Raw genomic sequence first — 20342 nt, 5'->3', positions numbered from 1 at the left:
ATTACAGGGAAAGACTTGTATCTTAGGCACAGTTGTCAGTATGCCCTTTAAGTTGGAAACTGTCTTGAGCTGGCAATGGTGGGATTTTACAGCACCGTGACCTGCTGGGGCTTCTTTCATGATCTTCTGTACCTCCCACTCCCAGTTAGTTAGTTGTTGTAAAAGTAAAGGTAGTCCTCTGTGCAAGCACGTCATTTCCAACTCTGGGGTGACATTGCATCATGACGTTTTTACGGCTGAGTTTTTACAGAGTGGTTTGCCATTGCCTTCCCCAGTCATCTACACTCCCCCCCCCCACCCCCAACAAGCTGGGTACTCATTTTACCGACCTTGGAAGGATGGAAGGCTGAGTCAACCTTGAGCTGGCTACCTGAACCCAGCTTCCACCGGGATCGAACTCAGGTCATGAGCAAAACGTGGACTGCAGTACTGCAGCTTACCACTCTGCGTCACGGGGCTTCTTTAGTTGTGGCCATCACCAATATACTCTAATCCCTCTGCCTGCTTTCACAGTCACACATGCAACCATATGAGTCAGGAATCTGGTGATGGTATTACTTTTATAAACATGAGATTTTCCATCCTGCCCTGCCCTGCCCTGCCCTGGATGACTCAGGCTAGCCCAGTCTCATCAGATCTTGGAAACTAAGCAGTGTCAGCCCTGGATGGGAGACCACCAAGGAAGTGCAGGGTTGTTATGCAGAGGCAGGCAATGGCAAGCTGCCTCTCTGCATCTCTTGCCTTGAAAATCCTACAAGGTCACTGTGAGTCATCTGCAGCTTGACGGCACTTTCCACCAATGTTCCCTCTAAGCTGACTAGTGTGAGCTAGCTCACAGTTTTTTAGCCTCCAGCTCACACATTTTTGTCTTGGCTCAGGAAGGATGGCCCCAGAGCAAACTAATTTCTGAAGTACTGTAGCTCGCAATTTTAATACCAGTAGCTCACAAAGTAGAATTTTTGCTCACAAGACTCCACAGCTTAGAGGGAGTATTGCTTTCCACCACTATTTTTCTTTGTTCTGAAATTTTCAGAACCATGTTAATTTTAGGTGTTGTGTGGTGCTTTTAACGACCCTCAGAATTCAAACAGTAAAAACTCCACCCCCCCACCCTCCCCAGCCAGGGCTCTACTCTAAAACCCATTTGAAATGGCAGGATCCAGCTAGAATAATCTGAACTGAAGGAGTGCCCCTGAACATGTACTGAGTTCATTTTTGCTCACCTCTGAGGAACCAAAACTACCCCCAGCACATCTAGGATTAAAAAGGTGAACTTGGATTCCTGGGCAGGTTTCGGATACAAACTTTTCTTTGTAAACATTAACCCCTGCAGACAGATCTTTCTCCCTCACCACCTGGTTACATAAAAGTGTTTCCATTCATCCACATTCCTTTAAAAACACATGAAGCCCAGCTTCCATCTCACCCACCCCCTCAGTCATCCAGCTCCTCTTTGATCCTTAGGGATTTTGTTGGTTCTTCCATCCATGCCTCATCCAGCTTCTCCTCTTTCACCTGTATCAATGGCCCCATTGCCTCAGCCGATACACTCTTCTCCCACTTATCCTCAGGCTCTTCTTTGACCCCAGCGTCCCATGTCCCTGGAGGGAGCGCCAGCACTTCCTCTGTGTCATTCTCTGTGTCATTCTTTACCTCTCGGGGCCGGAGGAAAGAGTCTTTGTAAACGCTATTATCTACCAGCTCACCACCTGTCCTGGGAAGGGAGGAGTCCTTGGCATGAGTCCTCAAGTGCTTCACAAGAGCAGCCCGCTGGCTGTAGTTCTTGTTGCACCGGACACAGGCGTAAGGTTTCTCGTGGGTGTGAATCCTCTGGTGCTGGACCAAAGTGGAGCTTTGCTTGAACCCCTTGCCACACTCCTCACAACGAAAGGGGTGTTCGCCAGTATGGGTGAGGTGGTGCCGCTTGAGGGCTGACATACCGCTGAAGCTCTTCCCGCACTCCCCACAGCTGTACGGAGACACCCCGGTATGAGTCCGGAGATGCTGGGTCAGGGCTGAACTTTGGCTAAACCCTTTCCCGCATTCTTGGCATTTGTAGGGCCTCTCACCTGTGTGAAGTCTCCGGTGAGTTGTAAGCACTGATTTCTGGCTAAAATGGCGCCCACAATCTGGACACGGGTAGGGCGTCTCTCCAGTATGTATTCGTCGGTGTTGTGTCAAGGCAGAGCTAGCGATGAATCTTTTGGGGCAGTCCGGGCACTGGTAGGGTTTTTCTCCTGTGTGTGACCGCTGGTGCTGAAGGAGTGAATAGCGCTTCGTGAAGGATTTCCCACAAACTACACATAGGTTGGGCGGGCCCTCTTCAGAATGCATGCGGATGTGTTCGTTGTAGAGAGCTCGGCGCATGAACTTCTCCCCGCACTCCTCACAGGCCAAAGGACGCTTGCCAGTGTGAATGCGACGGTGCTCCGCTAATGTGGTGCTCCGACAGAAGTTCTTTCCACAGTCGTCACAGTGGTGAGGATTCCTGCTCTCTGAACGACCAGTGGTGATAGTTCTGATTTCCCCACCACCACTATCACCTGGGTGGGAAAGAAGATGCTCTATCAAAGAGGAGATTTCTCCAAAGCGTTTCCAGCACTCTACATTTAAACAGCTTCTCTCCCGTATGACTGTTTAGGTGCCACACCAGGTGTGTTTTAGTGCTGTAGCTGGCCCCGCAGTACTCGCATGGATATGGTCTTACACCATTGTGGACACGCTGGTGGCAGGCCAGAATGCTCTTAAGTCGGAAGTTTTTGCCACACTCCTGGCATTTGTGAGGCTTCTCCCCAGTATGGATACTTTGGTGGCTGGCCAGTGTGGATTGGACAGAAAAGCAATGCCCACAGCCTGAACACTGGTACGGCTTCTCACCTGTATGGGTACGCTGATGTGTGAACAGTTCACAAGTCTTGACGAAGCTCTTTCCACAAGCTCCACAGATTACCTGGCCCACTTGCCGATGCTTTGCTATTGCTATTGCTAACTTCTCTGGATTTTTGTTCTTGATGCAAACTGACCATCTTCTTGCTCTATGTTTGCAGGCTTCTTGCGTGACTCAGCTGCCTCCCATTTCTTCCTCATTCCTAGACAGAACAACAAATTCACAAGTGATTCCTCTGCTATCATTCTCAATGCTGCAGCCTTAGATCCTCTAGAAGCTCTGTCCTGTATCTGGGACCTCCTGTCCCTGCCACTTACTTTAATGCCTGCTTCCTCCATAAAGTCGTTTTGAAGTCCATGTTACTGGACACAAATCTAGCTGTTTTTGAACCAACGGAGCTTTACTTGTTTTGCAATCTGCTAGCAACTATGCCTTTACCAAGTGCTATTTCTTTGCCCCCGTCCTTTCTATGTTGGCCTTGAGTTTCCTGCAGTTTATCCAAATAAACAACAAAGAACCAATGTGAAGTTTTTTCTTCAACTCATCTTGGTCTCCATTTCAGAGAATGCAGACTTGTTAATGGAATTCACTATCAAAAGATGTTGTGATAGTGATTACTTGAGATGATTTTAAAACACATACACACACACCTGTGAGTTCATGGTCTGTAGGTCTTGTCAGTGGCTGTAAGTCACAGCACCGTCGTGTTTGGAGGAAGGATGCCTCTGAGTGCCTATCACTGAGGACAAGCGGGTGGGCTGTCTTCATCATGCCCTGCTTGCTCATTTTTGGCTGGGTACTAACGGAGTAATGTGTAAGATGGACATTCTACCTGTCACAACTTGAACAGTTCTTATTAATGACACTTTAGGGACTGAATTGCAAGTCAAGGCTCTTGTACTGATTTTTTTCCTCCATACATGTGACTGTTCCACAAGGGCTCATTTAATAAACATGAGCTGCATCCACAGACTCTACCTTTGTCTTTGCTACCTGTCCTATCCCACTACCATCTTCTGCCCGAACTGTCCAGCACCAATGCAGAGTCTTGTGAGCAAAAATTCTACATTGTGAGCTACTGGCATTAAAGTTGTGAGCATAAATTAGTGTGCTCTGGGGTCCTCCTTCCTGAGCTAAGACAAAAATGTGTGAGTTGGAGGCTAAAAATTTGTGAGCTAGCGCACACTAGCTCAACTTGAACGGAACACTGTCCAGCACTCCTCCTAATCACCCCAGAAAGGGCCCATAGCTGTGGATGTACAGAGATCTCAGCTAATGGATCAGAGAAAGACCAATGGCTTAATGCAATTTTCAAGCCATGGTACCAATAGATTCAGCTTGACAACCATTCACAGTTTTAGTTTGCTTAAACTGAGTCTCCCCCTTCACATTTTCTTGGTAAATATGCTTGATAAGCCCCCATATAGGCTGGCTAGACCTGACCGTAATCTAACGATTGCACATTATTTGATTCTATTTTGCCTGTTGTAGGATTTAAAAAGTAAATATACTAACTCTGTCTCCCTGGGATTTTGAAAAAATTATGTCTATGTATAAAAGCCTGACATGTTGTGGAACAGACGTATCTAGTGACTTTGCTCCCCTTTCTGCACTTGCCTACTTTCCCCCAACTTTACCAAATGGCTTTGGAGCTGGTATCACAAATGCAAGGCTATTTCTATCCTTAGAGCCTTTTTCGTTATGTTCCTCCTCTTGATCCATCTCAGACATCAAAGCAGGTTTGCAGACAAACAATGTCCTGCTTGTAAAGAAGGATATACAGGGCACAGCTTGTCAGGTTTCAATATAATTTTATTCTCAGTAACAACCACCTCTTTTGGTATCAACTTTTCACTGGGAAACTAATAGAGGAGATCCCAGTGTACTCTGGATGCTTTGACACTGGCACATATTAGGAGCCAGTGTAGTGTAGCGGTTAGAGCACTGGAGTGAGACAATCTGGGTTCAGATTTCTTCCATAAATCTCATTGGGTGGCCTTGATCCAATCATTCTCTCTCACCCTAATGTATCTCACTGAGTTGCTGTGAAGAAAAAATGGGGACGTGTACTCCACAAGGATAAAATTCTACTAGACATACCAGTATTACCATAATATTTACAAGCTTGTTTGCAGAGCTATAAAAACTACAAAAAAATTACTCTTTTTTAAAAAGGTGATTTGCGTTTCAAACTTCCAACAAAACCATGCCAGCTGAACAAGTCTTATGTGGGCTGTTGCCATCCTCAATCAAAGCCAGGGTTTCTTTACCAAGTCAGATGAACCAACTAGGGTGGAGTTCATTGTTTATTCAGACTAAAGAAGTGGACTAAAGTTTGCTGCTTATCTTTCCAATCAGATGCAGAATGTGTCATAGGCAGGGCTTTTTTGGTAGAAAAAGCCCAGCAGGAACTCATTTGCATATTTGACCACACACCCCTGACATCACCATTGTTTCACAAAGGGTTTCTTTGCAGAAAAAACCCCATCAGGAACTCATTTACATATTAGGCCACACCCCCTGACACCAAGCCAGCCAGAACTGTGTTCCCGTGTGTTCCTGCTCAAAAAAAGCCCTGGTCATAGGGAGAGTGAGTGTGACCAGCCCTAGGTCACCCAGCAAGCTGCCATGGCAAAGTGAGGATTTGAACCTGTGTCTCATAGATCCAAATCTGACATTCTGACCACTATGCCACACTGACTCTTGGACGTCTTCAATTACTTTTCCCAGATATAAATAAGGAAGGTTGGGAGTGGGGGGAAATGATCCAAAATAGATGTGCCTGTCATATTGAAAAGGTCAGATGCTCATCCACTACACAGAACTTAAAACTTTCCCAAATCTTAGCACATCCTTAGGCAACGGCAAACCACCCCGTAAAAAGTCTGCTAAGAAAACGTTGTGATGTGACATCACCCCATGGGTCAGTGATGACTCGGTGCTAAGTAGGTTGGGAAGCCCCTGGAAATTTGGGGATGGGGCCTAGGGAGGACAGGGACCTCAGTGGGGTACAATGCCATAGAGTCCACCCTCCAAAGCAGCCATTTTCCCCAGAAGAAGTGATCTCTGTGGTCTGGAGATAAGCTGTAATTCTGGGGGATTCCCCAGGTCCCACCTGGAGGCTGGCATCCCTATAGTTAACCAGGGACAAGGCAACAGGGAGAGAGAGAGAGGGAAGAGATATACCTGTTGAATTTCCACTTGTCATGTCACTGTTAATATCTCAGAAACCCTACAAAGAAAACAGAGAGAAAACCACTCCATCTGCGCCTGTGCAAGTTAGCAGATGCCCAGTGACCTCCAATTTCAGACCACAAGCCCAACCTTCTAATTTAGTAGCTTTGCTGTTTCTCCTCTTCTGACAATAGAGAGGCATCATTAAAAATAGAACCAAACCTGGACTTTCTACAGAAAACCAGAGTGTGAATGTTGACAGCTCTCCCACTTGGCAAATATCCAGGCTGTGTTTTGCCTTCAGCTCTGCTGAGGCTCTTGGAGCTGGAGGCAAGAAGGTCACAGGGAAGTTCCTTTGCTGTCTCCTTCCCCCTTACTGCCGCTTCCAGGGCTCTTCTAGCATGTGCAGCTCTCGTTGGTTTTAACCCCTTAAAAGTGATCCAGACTTTTAAAAAGCATTGTGTTGTTCAACATGAATTGCAAGTTATATTTTATTTATGAAATCAAATTCATGGATTTTCTTTAAAATCTTTTGCTTTATGAGCTGGGAGGTCCAACCCTTCCTCTCAAAGGTTCTGCCAAATGTATTTAAGGACTCCTTACCTGAAACCAGGACTCCTTACCTGGTTTTCTCACTGGTCCATTCATAGGAATATCTGTAATGATCCAATAGTTGGAAAATTTAGACAAGGACCATAGAGCCACATAACCTATTTATACTTATGTTTGGCTTTATCTTATGACATTAAGGCAAAATGGTCCCTTTAATAGCTGCTCTTAACTGGCCTTTGAATTATTTGCAACCGTTTTAGCTTATGAATATGTATTTAGTATTGCTGTTTGTAATATGTTTCTAGTGATTTAATGTGAGGCTTGGAGAAGACCGTAGTATTGTTTGGGAAGCTACTTCAGGAACTTGTTGGCAGAGAGCAGGAGATACTTTGAATAAAATGGCCACTTTTTTGCCTTTTATTTTCATGATACTGTGGTTGAACAGCTTCTAACAAAGGCTGCTTCCAAATTCCAAACAGCAAAAATGGGCTCCTGTGTTAAGATAGTGCACAGCTATATAAAACACAAGAAAATGCACTTCTCATACAATTCAATATCTTATATCACAGTGAACTTTTTATATATAGAACAACGGTAAATGTGAAATATACAAGTTACTCTGTTAATGCAAAGCATTCAAATCCTGTATCTCCAGCAGTAGCAAAGTACTGGTAAATTACTCAAACCACATCTCATTAAACAAGCCCACTCTACAAAACAGTCCTTCAAACAGAGTGCTCAAGGAATTATTTAACAAGATAAAAAATTCTGGAAGACAATAAAAACCAGGAGCAAGAGACTTCAGCGTCTTTCTAAGAGTTTTATTGTGGATGAGTAATTTACTCAATTTTTATTGTGGATTGAGTAATTTACTTTATATATATAAAGTTCACTGTGATATAAGATACTGAATTGTATGAGGAGTGCATTTTCCTGTGTTCCAAATTCACAGGGGCAGGGCAAAGACAAGCCTTGGTAGCCCTAGTTATGCTTCAGCAGCTCTGGGACCAACCACCGCTTTGGCCTGTTGGTTTCAAGAAGAGGCATCCCCTCTCATAGCCAACCCCTTAAGCATAGCTGTGGAAGGTGGCCCAAGTTCCAAAGCACCCACTTTATAACCTCACTGCCAGCTAGCCTCCTCTCCCATGTCCCACCCCCACCCTGGCCTGTTTGTCATCTAAATGTGAAGGAAGATTACAAGTGATGCAAGAGATATTTTTGTTATTAAAGAAAAACTGTGGAGAAATACATTTAAATTACATAACAAGGAGGAAAAAACTTTAGGAGACATTTGGTTGCAGATTCCTGCAAGCTGCAGAATATGGGAAGACAGAAATCCATCTACCACCAACCTAAAAAAGAAATCCTATTCCCCCAGCTCCCTTCTCTATAAAAGGCAAGCTACTATCATATGTTAAGCTAATTTCTGCAGGGGAGTATATCCCCTTGCTGTAAAGTAACTGACTAGTTACTTTGTGGATTGCAGTTTCATCTTCAGACTCAAGAAATGGCTCTTGCTCAAAGCCTTCAGACCCAGAAGAACTGGGGTTTTACAAGTTTAAAAGAGATTTTATCTTGTATGGAATAGGAATGGGTTAATGGTCTGTGCACAGAGGAATCCTGTGATAAACGTTTTAAAAAGGTATCAGTTGGGTAGCTGAATAATGGGGTATCCTTGGTGCGGAATCATCCCTAACTATTGCAGAAGTCTCCCTGCACAAGCTTTTATCAACTGTATCACACTGAGTCTGAGATTTCTGCTTGGGGTAAAATCAGGGCTGCTAGTGTTGTATTTCTATAAACTCTGAGCCTTTGTGATTTTTACCATTCAGCTGTTTTCAGTGGCTTTTGGACATGCATTATAGTCATTATCTTGCAGAGAGATAATTTCAAAACCATGCAAATAAACTTTTCAAAACCATGTACCATTGCTGCCAGTTGTGAAACTTTTATGATGGTATATGTTCTTTGTTAAGGGACGAAAAAAGTGGCAATTCTAGATAAAGGTGACTATTTAAATTCTAGATGAGGTGGCCATTTATTTAAATATTTACTCCTCCCTGCCTCTGAGGAGCTCCCCCCCCTCCATTTATCTTTATAAGAACACTGTAAGGTAGGTTAGGCTGAGAGTTCACCCACTCAATTTGGCATTCCATGAGTGGGTGTGCTAGTGCTCTAGCCACCTTGGCAAACTTGAAAGAACCAAAATGTATTCCTGGGGAAAACACAGTAATGTTAAGCAGCCTTTCATCCAATCCTTAGTCTGGATGGCCTTGTGTCTGTTGTGCCAGTTCATCTTCAATGTCCCTGGGGTCAAAACCAGCATATCATGCTCTTTCCCTTCAGGGTCCGGTGACTTGGCAAAATGGTCCCATGTACAGCCTCACTCTGCTGGCCAAGATCCCAGGGTCATCACTGTGTACATCATTCATCAAGGCAGAGCTCTGGCTAAAGCAGCGAATGCACTGCAGGCAAACACTTGGGTGCTCCCTTGCTGTGGATTTTGAGGTCGTGAATGAGCGTAGAGCCTTGACTGAAGCCCTTCCTGCACTTGGCAGTGATCCTGTGCCTTTGAACAGCAGCACAGAGACAAAAATAACAACCCACATAGAAATGTTGGGATGGGAAGAACAGTAGTTGGTTGGATTTCATCCTGGTGCATCGCATTTACTTCTGAACTTTCAAGCAACTACTTCACAGGCACAACTTCAGTAGGGGAAGCTGGTCTGCTAAACACTCCTGTGCATGAAAGGCTTTGGAGCCCAGCTTTGAGGGGTCAGGGAAATGTTGGTCACCTGATTTGACAGGGCTGCCTGCAATTCAGCGGGAAAGGACCACATCCTGAAAAAGCAGGAGCATTGCAAGGGCCCTGACAGTTGGAAAGTTAATCCCAGCAGAGGGCTGGTCTTGCCAACAAAGGGTACTTGAAAGGAAGTGGTTCAGGCTGCTTGAGACGGGTGGGGTGAATACCAGCATCATCTATTTTAATGTTGTTACATTTCCATTTTAATTGACTTTCAGTTGTCTCTTTATTCTTAATTTTTATTTATCAAACCATCTACATCCCGCCATTCCCTGTGGTTCAAGGCGGCTTACGATAATAGTTAAAAACATTTTTAGGTAGAAGCAAAAATAAGATAGCAAACACAAATATCCCCCTCCCCTTTAAAAGATGCCTGTCACTCAAACCTCCTCAGAAACCCTGGCAAACAGGCAGGCCTTGCTGCATTTCCTGGAGATCTCCAAGGAGGGAGCCCATTCCTCTGCAAGAGCCACAATGCAAAAGGCCCTGGCTCTGATTGCTGCCAGACAGGCCATCCTAAATGGTGGGGTAGTCAACAGATGGCTGCCTGGTTGTACCCTGGTTTGTAAATTTCAGAAAGCAGCATAAATATATATATATATATATATATATATATATATATATATATATATATATATATATATATATATATATATATATATATATATATATATATATATATATATATATATATATATATTTATGCTGCTTTCTGAAATTTACAAACCAGGGTACAACCAGGCAGCCATCTCAAAATCTGGGACAAACTGGTTGAGGTATGTGTGAATAACATTATTATATAGGACTTATGACAGTAATCTTTACGACAGCTCCATAAGGTAGCTCAGGACTGAGGTAGATTCTAGCCAAGTCCACCTAAAGAGCTTGCAGGTGAGATCTGAACAAGCCCCCCCCCCCTCCCCAACTCACACTTTTTTTAGCCACTACGATCACCAGCTCTGGAGATGCCACTTTAGAGGACAGCCTCATTTGCAAGCACCAGGCCAACCAAAAAAAAAAAAAAAATCTGTTGACTTTTATTTTAAAAACACAAATTAATTCCCTTCATGGTTGCTGAGAGAAGCCTGCCTGGAGAAGCCAAACTTGAGGCTGAACAGGGCTTCTGGTGGTGAACAATGGCTGGGATTTGCATGCCTGCCTGCCCTTGCTGCCTGGTTTAGGGAAACTGGATCACTAGCATGCTCAGGTCTCTGGCACCCCCAAACAAAAACGGTATCTCTTGTGTCCCATCAAACTTTAAATCCTGGGTATGGCCCTGATTCCAACCAATATTAGCTTGACTGGCACAGTTTGTTTAGGTTATCCTTTGTGGAAAATCTTAATTGTAGCCAGTTTGGTGTAGTGGTGAAGTGTGCAGACTCTTATCTGGAAGAACTGGGTTTGATTCTCCACTGGCACCTGCTGGAATGGTCTTGGGTCAGCCAGAGCTCTGGCAGAGGTTGTCCTTGAAAGGGCAGCTGCTGTGAGAGCCTTCTCAGCCCCACCCACCCCACAGGGTGTCTGTTGTGGGGGGAGAAGACATAGGGGATTGTAAGCCGCTCTGAGTCTCTGATTCAGAGAGAAGGGCGGCGTATAAATCTGCAATTCTTCTTCTAATTGTAGCATACAGAGCTTGGACCTTTTAGAAATCTGTAAGTCAGGGAAGCTGGGGTTGGAAAAGGTCTTTTGCTGAGTGTTCATTGAGGTGTGGGAGACAAAACCAAATGTGTCTAATGTTGCTGCAATTATTCTCCTTCTCTGAGAGCTGGATACCAGCAAGAAGACCAATGCTCCAGGGCACAGAAGAATTTGAAGAGATTTTATGTGCGGATTAATAGAGACAGCTTGTACTCTGCAACCAGGGATTCGTTCCTGGCTGCAAACTCCTCCTCCATCAATCTGAGGCGGGTTGAAGTGTGAGCCTTGCCTGGGTTAATGCTGAAGCATTGGCCACCATTATAATGCAAATCACGCCTGCATTTTTAAAAGGCAGAAAGGTTAAAACATCCTCATTCTAATTAGCATACCTTGGACAGCATACGTGTGTACCATATTTTAATTATCTAGCTGTAATGGAAGTACATTGGTTAGCCTCACCAGTGAGCAAGTCAGCAATGACCAAGTATTTTTATATATACACATAGACATTTTTTTTTGCTCACTTGGTCAAACGAAAGTAGAAGGCCACATTCTTCCTTTCATCCAAACACAGTACTATGTACATCCCCAGCCCCCCATCGTCCCCTTCTTGAACATAAAAGGGGATCCAGCAACACAAATCCGTTATTTGAAATTGATTTCCAGGCCCTCACCCATCATTTCAGTATTCCTTATGCTGTTTTCCAAAAATGCCAAACAAGAGAGGCTTGGTGGCTCACTGGCAGAGCATCTGCTTGGCACGCAGAAGGTCCCAGGTTCAATACCTGGCATCTCCATGCGGGAGGTGATGTAAAAGACCTCTGCCTGAGAACCATGGAGAGCCACTGCCAGTCTAAGTAGACAGTACTGACTTTGATAGACCAAGAGTCTGATTCACTATAAGGCAGCTCCATGTGACGAAAACATCGGAAATGTTCTTTGCAGAGGCAGGGAGTGAGTCAGGAGAGGTAACTGAAAATATCTTCCTAAAGTCATCTTGAGGCACTAAATTAAACCCAATCTCTGAGTGAGAATTCAGGAGTGCCACAGACACCCTCCTCCAGCCTGTTTTATTTATTCCTTCATAGCCAAAAGAGCACAACTTTAGGAGAGGAGCTAATAGCACTATGAAGGTCCTGGGGGTGAACTCAAGGCCTTGTTCATACAAAACCCCCAAGCTTACCTTTTCACCGATCGATAAACATTTGGGGCTCTCACTGGACATTGTATCCCCCCCCCAGTCCACACCCATTTCAACTACTGACTTTAATATTCAACAAGCCACAAGGAGGTTCTGATTCAGTCCTGTGCCCTCCCTGGCCCCTGAAGCCCTGCTCTTCTGCTCCAGTGCCCTCTCGCTACGTCCAACAGCTGTTACCACACTCAGTACAACTATAAGGCCCCTCTCCCAAGGCCGAGTCTGTGTGCTCTCGATGGTTAGGTTCCAGGCGGAAGCCCTTCCCACACTGGCTGCAGATCAGGAGGCGGCTCCCCTCTTCCCCGTCAGCATCGTTGCTGCCATTAGAGATGCTGGCATTGGCACACATGGCATCATGACTGGCACTGTGAAGGTTATCAGGGCTGTCATCATTGGCACAACCAAAGCTGATGTGGTGATCAGCATGAGGTATGTCAACACCGCTGAGAAGGTCATGCTCGAGGCTAATGCTGGTACCCCGGGCGCTGGCGTGAGTGCGACGGTGGCGAATGATGTGTGAGCTAAGGCGAAAGCTCTTCCCACACTCGGTGCACACGTAAGGTTTTTCTCCCGTGTGCACCCGCCAGTGATCCACCAGGTTTGAGTGGTGGGTGAACCTCTTGCCACACTCGGCGCAGCCGTATGGTTTCTCGCCCGTGTGGGTACGCCGGTGATTGGCTAGAGTCGAGCTCCCGGAAAACCGCTTGCCACATTCCTGGCACTGGTAGGGCTTCTCTCCAGTGTGGGTCCTTTGGTGGCGCGTAAGGCAGGAGCTCCCAGTGAAGCGTTTGCCACACACGCTGCATTGGTAGGGCGTGACGCCCGTATGGCCACGGCGGTGCAGGTTGTAATTGGAGCTTTGAGAGAAGGCCTTGCCACACAACTCACACCGGTAGGGCCGCTCGCCGGTGTGGAAACGCCGGTGCTGCAGGAGGTTGGAGCTGGCTGTGAAGGCCTTGCCGCAGTCTCCGCAGACGTAGGGGCGCTCCCCGGTATGCGTTCTCTGGTGCTTGGTGAGGGCTGAACTCTGGTTGAAACTGCGGCCACAGTCCTTGCACCGGTAGGGCTTCTCACCTGTGTGGATGATCTGGTGTTTGGCCAGGTTGGAGCGGCGGCTGAAACTCTTACCGCAGATGCCGCATGTGTTTGAGCGCGAGGAGGGTACCTGCAGGGATAGCAGTGAGTGAGATAAAATTAAAAGCAGCGTAGGCTGTATACATAAACGAAAGACAACAGCGGACAGTATTTTTGTAACTGTTACTACTTACGATGCTGTGCCCTGCTTCTACACTCTCTAAATCTATATCTCTCCCTTTTCTCCAAAAAGGCACATTAAAATGACATTAAAAGTCCCATAATTCTGTTCTGCTTTCCAGACCAGAGCCCACCACTGTGTATGTATGGTGGACAGAGGCAACCAATGGAGGGCTGGAAGAGGTGCTATTCCAGAATGTATCATCCTGTGAGCCAAACATTCAATGACTCTACAAACTCATCTTTAAAAGAGGATTCCTTCTCCTCCCTGGGTGCTTAAAAGCTCTTCTTGCAATGAGAAAAGAACAAAAGGGTGCTGCAGGTCAGCTGAACTGAAAAACAAGATAATGTGCTTGACAGCTCTCTCCTTCCACTTAGTGGGCCTCTCAGACTATCACTCTCTGTATTAGTAAAGTGCAAGCCAAGTGCTGGACAGGGCTGACAGGAGGGACCCCAGAGGAATGTAGGAAAATCCTTAAAAGCACCCTAATCTCTTTAACACTTTCCAGTTCACAAAGCCAGGTTTGCACACACACACACAGACAGCACCATGGAAGCATGCAGTTCTGACCGCATTCGAGTGCATGTGGAAAGAAATTTGTTACTGGCTTGCTTTCAGCCTGGGTCCTAAACTGCCCCTTCATGAGTATCTTTATCAGGGTGGCCAAACTGTGGCTCTTTCACGCATATTGTGCGGCTCTCGAAGCCCCCACCATCCCACCTAGCCAGTTGGCGGCTTGGAGGATGTATTTTAAAGTTGCTTTCTCCACCTCTCCCTCCCTCATCTATTTTCCTTTCTTCCTTCCTTCCTCCCTCCTGCATCTGATGTTCTTCTATGAGGCTCTTACATTAAACAAGTTCGCCCACCCCTGGTCTATATGTACTGCACTGGCTTTCGATTATTTTTTTCATTGAGAAAAATTTGTATGCTGCCTCTCCAGAGACCCACTACAGAGGGCTCCAAAAGTTTAAAAGAAACCATAAAAGCATGAGAAATTATGAACAGCCATTATGAATAACGTATAAGAACAGCATTAAAATACTCCGTATCCTACACTGATACTCATAGAGCCATCCTCAAGCAACAAGCTGACCATAAAAGTAGCTTAAAAAAAAGAAAAGATGGGATGGGGCCCATCAGTTAAGAGGCCACGCTGTCCTCCGTCATCAGGGTGCACTGAGTGTTCCACTGAAAACAATGCTGGCAGAATGGACATTGTCCATGCTCAGATGGCATCCAGCTGTGGTATGTGGCTCCTCATACACAAATTATGTTGGTGGAAAGATGCTTCCAACATGAGGATCTCTTTCAGTTGGATCAGGCAAGGAGAGACGAGGAGGCAGAGTGAGGAGGAGGAGGAGGAAAAGGCTCTCCCTTATTACCCCATCAGTGCTTAAGTCCATGGCAGAGATCCCTCCATCGACCCTCCAGATCCTTTCTATTTTATTTCTTAATTTGGCCTCACCCAACACTTAGAACAGAAGGGAAGGTCATAAGGTTAGAGTCCAGTAGCACCTTTAAGACCAACCAAGTTTTATTCAAGGTATGAGCTTTTGTGTGTACATGAATGTGTTCCTCTAATCTGGGTGCAGAAGGGAATACCAGTGCAGCCAGCACTTTCTCCTCTTCAAAGAGAGGATACGAAGCAATTACTGAGCATGCTTGGAAGGGGACAAAAGCAAGACAGCTCACTCACCCCCTTCCTCATTCAAAAGCTAGTGTCTTAGTTAATTCGTTTTGCATTACATACTGGTGTATTTTAATGTATTCTTTTTTGCATTGGCAAACTGGAATATTTATAATGCTATGCTACATGTTTAAAAATATTGGGTGGACAGAAACACCTGAGAAAAAGATGTTATCAACTTAACCCATGCTTGAGGAGAAGTAGAACAATTAACAGACTCCGCATTTAGTGAAATTCTCACCATCATTCTCCAATTCCGACATGTTTATTGGCTTTTGCTGTTTTTCCAGGCAACTTATACTATCCAAACCGAACTTGTATTCTTTCAATTTGTTAATTTCACTACTTTGCCAATGGATTCTAACTTTGAAGCATTTTGCATGCTTAGCCCTACCCGCAAGCTATATGTAGCACTGCTAACTGTACCCCATTTTATTGTCTGATGAAGTGTGCATCTAGCACACAAAAGCTTACATTCTCAATAAAGCTTAGTTGTTCTTAAAGTGCTACCAGACTCTCACTTTGTTCTATTACCAAGAAGATCTGTTAAGAGTGACATGTAAACTCATCCATCTCTGATGTTTATTCCCCTTCACTTGGCTGGAATTCGATCCAACCAAATGGTGACCATATAACCTAGTTTGTTATTCCACTTGAGCCATAACCCTCATCAAAGAAGAAATCAACACCTCCAGTTTCCCCCACCTATCTTTACACTTTTGGGGTATAAAGAGAACCCCATCTCACTGGGCTCCAGCAAATGCCTCCAACCCCACAACCACCCCCCTCCCCCCGTGGGATTGCCTAAAGGGGAATGTGTGAATGATTCTGCTTCAGTTCTGCTATCCCAGTGCAGGTGCCTGTGAAGATACCGCTCTGCTCCTGCACCCCACTTTCACCTACACTGCCTTCCCTTTCTCTGATGAACCCTCTTCTTCTTCCTCTTTGTTGGTGGATAGAAGGGTCTGGGGTACAAGGCAGGGACCAAAATATATAAGCAGTTAAAAGGTGTCAATAGGTCTACTTTTTTTTTAACCTTAGAATTGCCTTGAAAATGTTTCTTGCACCTCAGGTTGCTCGGAAGTGGAAGATCTACCAGGTGCAACTTCTCTCTTTGCTGAATCACAATGAAAGGAAAAGCAACACCAGACCAAATTCCATGTGGCACGTGTGTCATAGTATTGAGGGCTGAAATGAAGGGATCATTTGGTAGCTGTGCCACTTTTGAGCACTACAAGGGCCTGGAAAGTTAGATATGCCAATTGCAGGAGCACGATGGTGGGAAAAATACATCAAAGAGGCCACGTGCTGAATCCAGAGAGACCTCCTGTTGTCAAAGCTGACCAAAAAGCTAGCACTAGGATGCAGCTTTAGTAACACTGGGACCCTCAGCGTTCCCAGAGATAATGGAGACAACAACCACAGGGCTTGGAGGTTCTCCCCTGGAACAGACTCCTCTGCCACAAACGTCTCCTCAAGTGCTCTTTACTCACCAAACTTCCACTCAGCGGGATGATGACTTTCTGAACTTTGAATTCTTCGGCCTTCTGTTCCTCCAACTCTGCTTTCATCTCGCCCTCCTCTTCCTTGGAAGGCAATTCTTGAAGGACCACAGGATCAAGCTGCAAGAGATCAGCAAAGGGAAGATACGCCAAGTTTGTCTTTGAAAAAAATAGTTAATAACATCCTTATTTATTTATTTAAACTTATACCCCGCTCTCCCCATTACGGGCTCAGGGGGGCTAAAACCGATAAAAACTACAAAATGTAAGACATGAAAACAGCAATATACAAAACAGATAGATTGTAAATTGGTCCTTCTGCCCACCCAAATGAATCTCCTACTCTCTTTAGCTGACTCTCTATCCCACACACCTCCACTTCGAATTCCTGATCCACATCTCTTTCCTTCTTCACTTTTCTAAGTACCAGCTCCTTCTCACCACCATCTGCTTCCTCAGACAGCCCATCTGGAAAGGCCAAAGAATCTAGCTGGAAAAAGAAACCAAAGAGCATATAAGAGAAGCCATGTTGGATCAGGCCAATGGCCCATCCAGTCCAACACCCTGTGTCACACAATGGCCAAAAAACCCAAGTGCCATCAGGAGGTCCACCAGTGGGGCCAGGACACTAGAAGCTGACCACGTTTCCCAAGAAGAGTGAGGCATCTATAAGAACCACGCAACTTGGGAGGCACCAAGCCAAGCACAGTACAGACAGCAGCTGTGTGTTATAGCCCACTAGGAGAGCAAAATGCCAAAACAAACCCCAAATTTATGGAGATGCCACAGAGCCATCATGGCAACCACTGGTGGGTCACAGCTCATGCAGGCCAGTCTTAAGAAAGTGCAAACAATGAAGCCACAGCCTTCTTCATAACGCCTAGTAAGGTGTGTCCTGAAGCTAACACATGCAGCCATTGATTTAAGGTTACAAAAATCCTCACAAGAAGATGACTGTAGATATATACCCCGCCCTTCTCTCTGAATCAGAGGGCGTTTTCGCACTCACCTTAATCAGCAGCGACGCCCCTCTTCACCGCGCAGGATCTGCGCGGATTTCGCACTAATTGCCGCGGAACACCCGGAAGAGCCAGAAAGTCCCGGCGCTTTTGCAGCACAAATGGAAACTGGTTTTTGGCGGTTTCCGTTTGCGCCGCAAAAGCGCCGGGACTTTCCAGCTCTTCCGGGTGCTCCGCGGTGAAGAGGGGGTCGCTGCTGATTAAGGTGAGTGTGAAAACGCCCCCAGACTCAGAGCGGCTTACAATCTCCTATATCTTCTCCCCCCACAACAGACACACTGTGAGGTGGGTGGGGCTGAGAGGGCCCTCACAGCAGCTGCCCTTTCAAGGACAACCTCTGCCAGAGCTCTGGCTGACCCAAGACCATTCCAGCAGGTGCCAGTGGAGAATCAAACCCAGTTCTTCCAGATAAGAGTCTGCACACTTCACCACTACACCAAACTGGCTTTCAAGGACAACCGCTGCCAGAGCTATGGCTGACCCAAGGCCATTCCAGCAGGTGCAAGTGGAGGAGTGGGGAATCAAACCCGGTTCTCCCAGATAAGAGTCCACACACTTAACCACTACACCAAACTGGCTCTCAAGAAGCCAGCCTGCCTTAAAGATTCCAGTGTGCTGAGAAATACAGGGCTGGATCTCACAATAAAGCAAGCAGGCAGAGTTTGCAGAGGCAGCTCTTCCCCAGCAGAATTTTCCGTGCCCTGAAAATTCTCAGCTGAAAGTTGCACCATGACACCAGCATGGGGAGCTTGGAACGAAGACGGGGGGATGAGGGGGAGAATAACCCCTGCATGTGGCAGAGATGATTCCAAGAGATTGCCCCTCCTTTCTGCATCTCATCTCACCCTACCGCAGTGCATTTTGTTTGACCGTCCCCCAACCTACATCTTGGTTCACCCTTTTAATAAGCCCAATCCCCCACAAAGCAAAGCTGCCCTTAGAAGAAGAAGATATTGGATTCATATCCCACTCTCCACTCTGAATCTCAGAGTGGCTTACAATCTCTCCTTTATCTTCCTCCCCCAGAACAAACACCCTGTGAGGTGGGTGAGGCTGAGAGAGGTCTCACAGAAGCTACCTTTCAAAGACAACTCCTACAAGAGCTATGGCTGACTCAAGGCCATTCCAGCAGCTGCAAGTGGAGGAGTGGAGAATCAAACCCAGTTCTCCCAGCTCTTTTCCTGTTACAAAAAAACCCTTAGCCTGCTGGACATTCAAAGAGATTGAGGGAGGCACAATGGGATGCTAAAGGAAGGGAAAGATGAGCAAATCAAGTAGGCATGAAAAACCTCAGCTGGAGACCCTGGAGAGCTGCTGCCAACCTGAGTAGACAATACTGACTTTGATGGACCCAGGGTATGATTCAGTGGAAGGCAGCTTCATATGTTCACATATAACCACTGCACCAAACTGGCTTTTTTGTAGCAGGAACTCCTTTGCATGTTAGGCCACACACCCCTGATGTAGCCAATCCTCTTGGAGCTTACAGCAGGCCCTATACTAAGAGCCCTGTAAGCTCTTTTCCTGCTACAAAAAAACCTTAGCCTGCTGGACATTCAAAGAGACTGAGGGAGGCACAATGGGATGCTAAAGGAAGGGAAAGATGAGCAAAAATCCCCTTCTTCACACCCTCCTGCTGTCTCCTCCCCTTGGCTGATCCTTACTTTGTTAAAAAAAACAAAGGGCAAGTAACATGGGTTGGTAAGCAACCCAAGTTGCCCACTGGTATTTTTCTTTTACCACATCTGCACATGCAAAGTCATAGGTCAGAGGGCTAGTGTTAGTGTTAACCTCCCTTTTGTGCTTCCTCATCTGGTTGGCTTCCCTCATGGATTTTTTTTATCCGCACGGTGGAACTACTCATTACTAGCAGACAGATGACAGAGATGTCAGCTATTCCCAGCACGCCATAGTTACTCACACAGTCGTCATTTCCTGGGATTTGGACCATCTTCACCTTGAACTGAGGACCCTCACCATCATCTCCTCTGCCTGGCATGATGCGGAATTTCTGCTTCTTTGGAGAGGGCTGAAGCGGAAAGAACAGGCAGAGGGAGGGGATGGGGTGAGGCAGAACACCAACCAACTGTGTGATATCAGGATGGACACCTCTCCATGTCAGAAGATCGGAGATGTACTCACAGTATCTGGTTCAGGGGGTTTTTTTTGTAGCAGGAACTCCTTTGCACAGTAGGCCACACACCCATGATGTAGCCAATCCTCCAAGAGCTTAGACGGCTCTTAGTACAGGGCCTACTGTAAGCTCCAGGAGGATTGGCTACATCAGGGGTGTGTGGCCTAATATGCAAAGGAGTTCCTGCTACAACAAAAAGCTTGAACCTGTCCTTTCACCCTCATCTATACATACAACAGAAGTACACAGAGTCTCAGTTCCTTGTCCTTTCCTGGTCTGGCATGCTGTGGAAATCTGGACAGTCCTTTTCATGTCTTGGGTGAACCCAATGCTACATATTGGTTCACCTTTTTACAAAGCCTGAGGCTCACCCCCCCCCAAAGCACAGCTGCCTTTAGGCTGCTGAACATTCAAGGAGAATAATGACCAAATTACACCTCAGGCAGACTTGTGCTCCTGCTTCTCCTTTCCGCCCCTGCAAACACAATACTTT

At 46.0% G+C, this 20342-nt stretch overlaps 2 protein-coding genes across 2 annotated transcripts in view; both read right to left on the bottom strand.

The window, feature by feature from the left end:
- LOC132583315 (uncharacterized) overlaps nt 1-16815 on the bottom strand; it is a 31521-nt gene extending 14706 nt beyond the window's left edge. Inside the window, exons 1-4 of the mRNA XM_060254978.1 lie at nt 16688-16815; nt 12433-13417; nt 3024-3089; nt 1492-2543 (exon numbers count right to left, since the gene is read on the bottom strand). Coding sequence (XP_060110961.1) covers nt 1492-2543; nt 3024-3089; nt 12433-13417; nt 16688-16765 — 2181 coding nt within the window. The 5' untranslated portion in view covers nt 16766-16815. The remainder of the gene's footprint in view (nt 1-1491; nt 2544-3023; nt 3090-12432; nt 13418-16687) is intronic.
- On the bottom strand, nt 1288-4732 carry ZNF771 (zinc finger protein 771). The gene is made up of 2 exons (XM_060256632.1): nt 4525-4732; nt 1288-3089 (listed from the first exon to the last, which is right to left on the bottom strand). The coding sequence occupies exon 2, from the start codon at nt 2365-2367 to the stop codon at nt 1435-1437; it is 933 nt and encodes a 310-aa protein (XP_060112615.1). The 5' UTR covers nt 2368-3089; nt 4525-4732; the 3' UTR covers nt 1288-1434.
- Nucleotides 16816-20342: the final 3527 nt, after the last annotated feature.

The sequence above is a fragment of the Heteronotia binoei genome, chromosome 15 (assembly GCF_032191835.1).
Source record: "Heteronotia binoei isolate CCM8104 ecotype False Entrance Well chromosome 15, APGP_CSIRO_Hbin_v1, whole genome shotgun sequence".
In the NCBI taxonomy this organism is placed as follows: domain Eukaryota; kingdom Metazoa; phylum Chordata; class Lepidosauria; order Squamata; family Gekkonidae; genus Heteronotia; species Heteronotia binoei.
Note: the sequence above shows the minus strand (reverse complement) of the source record. Positions and strands in the feature narration are given on the sequence as shown.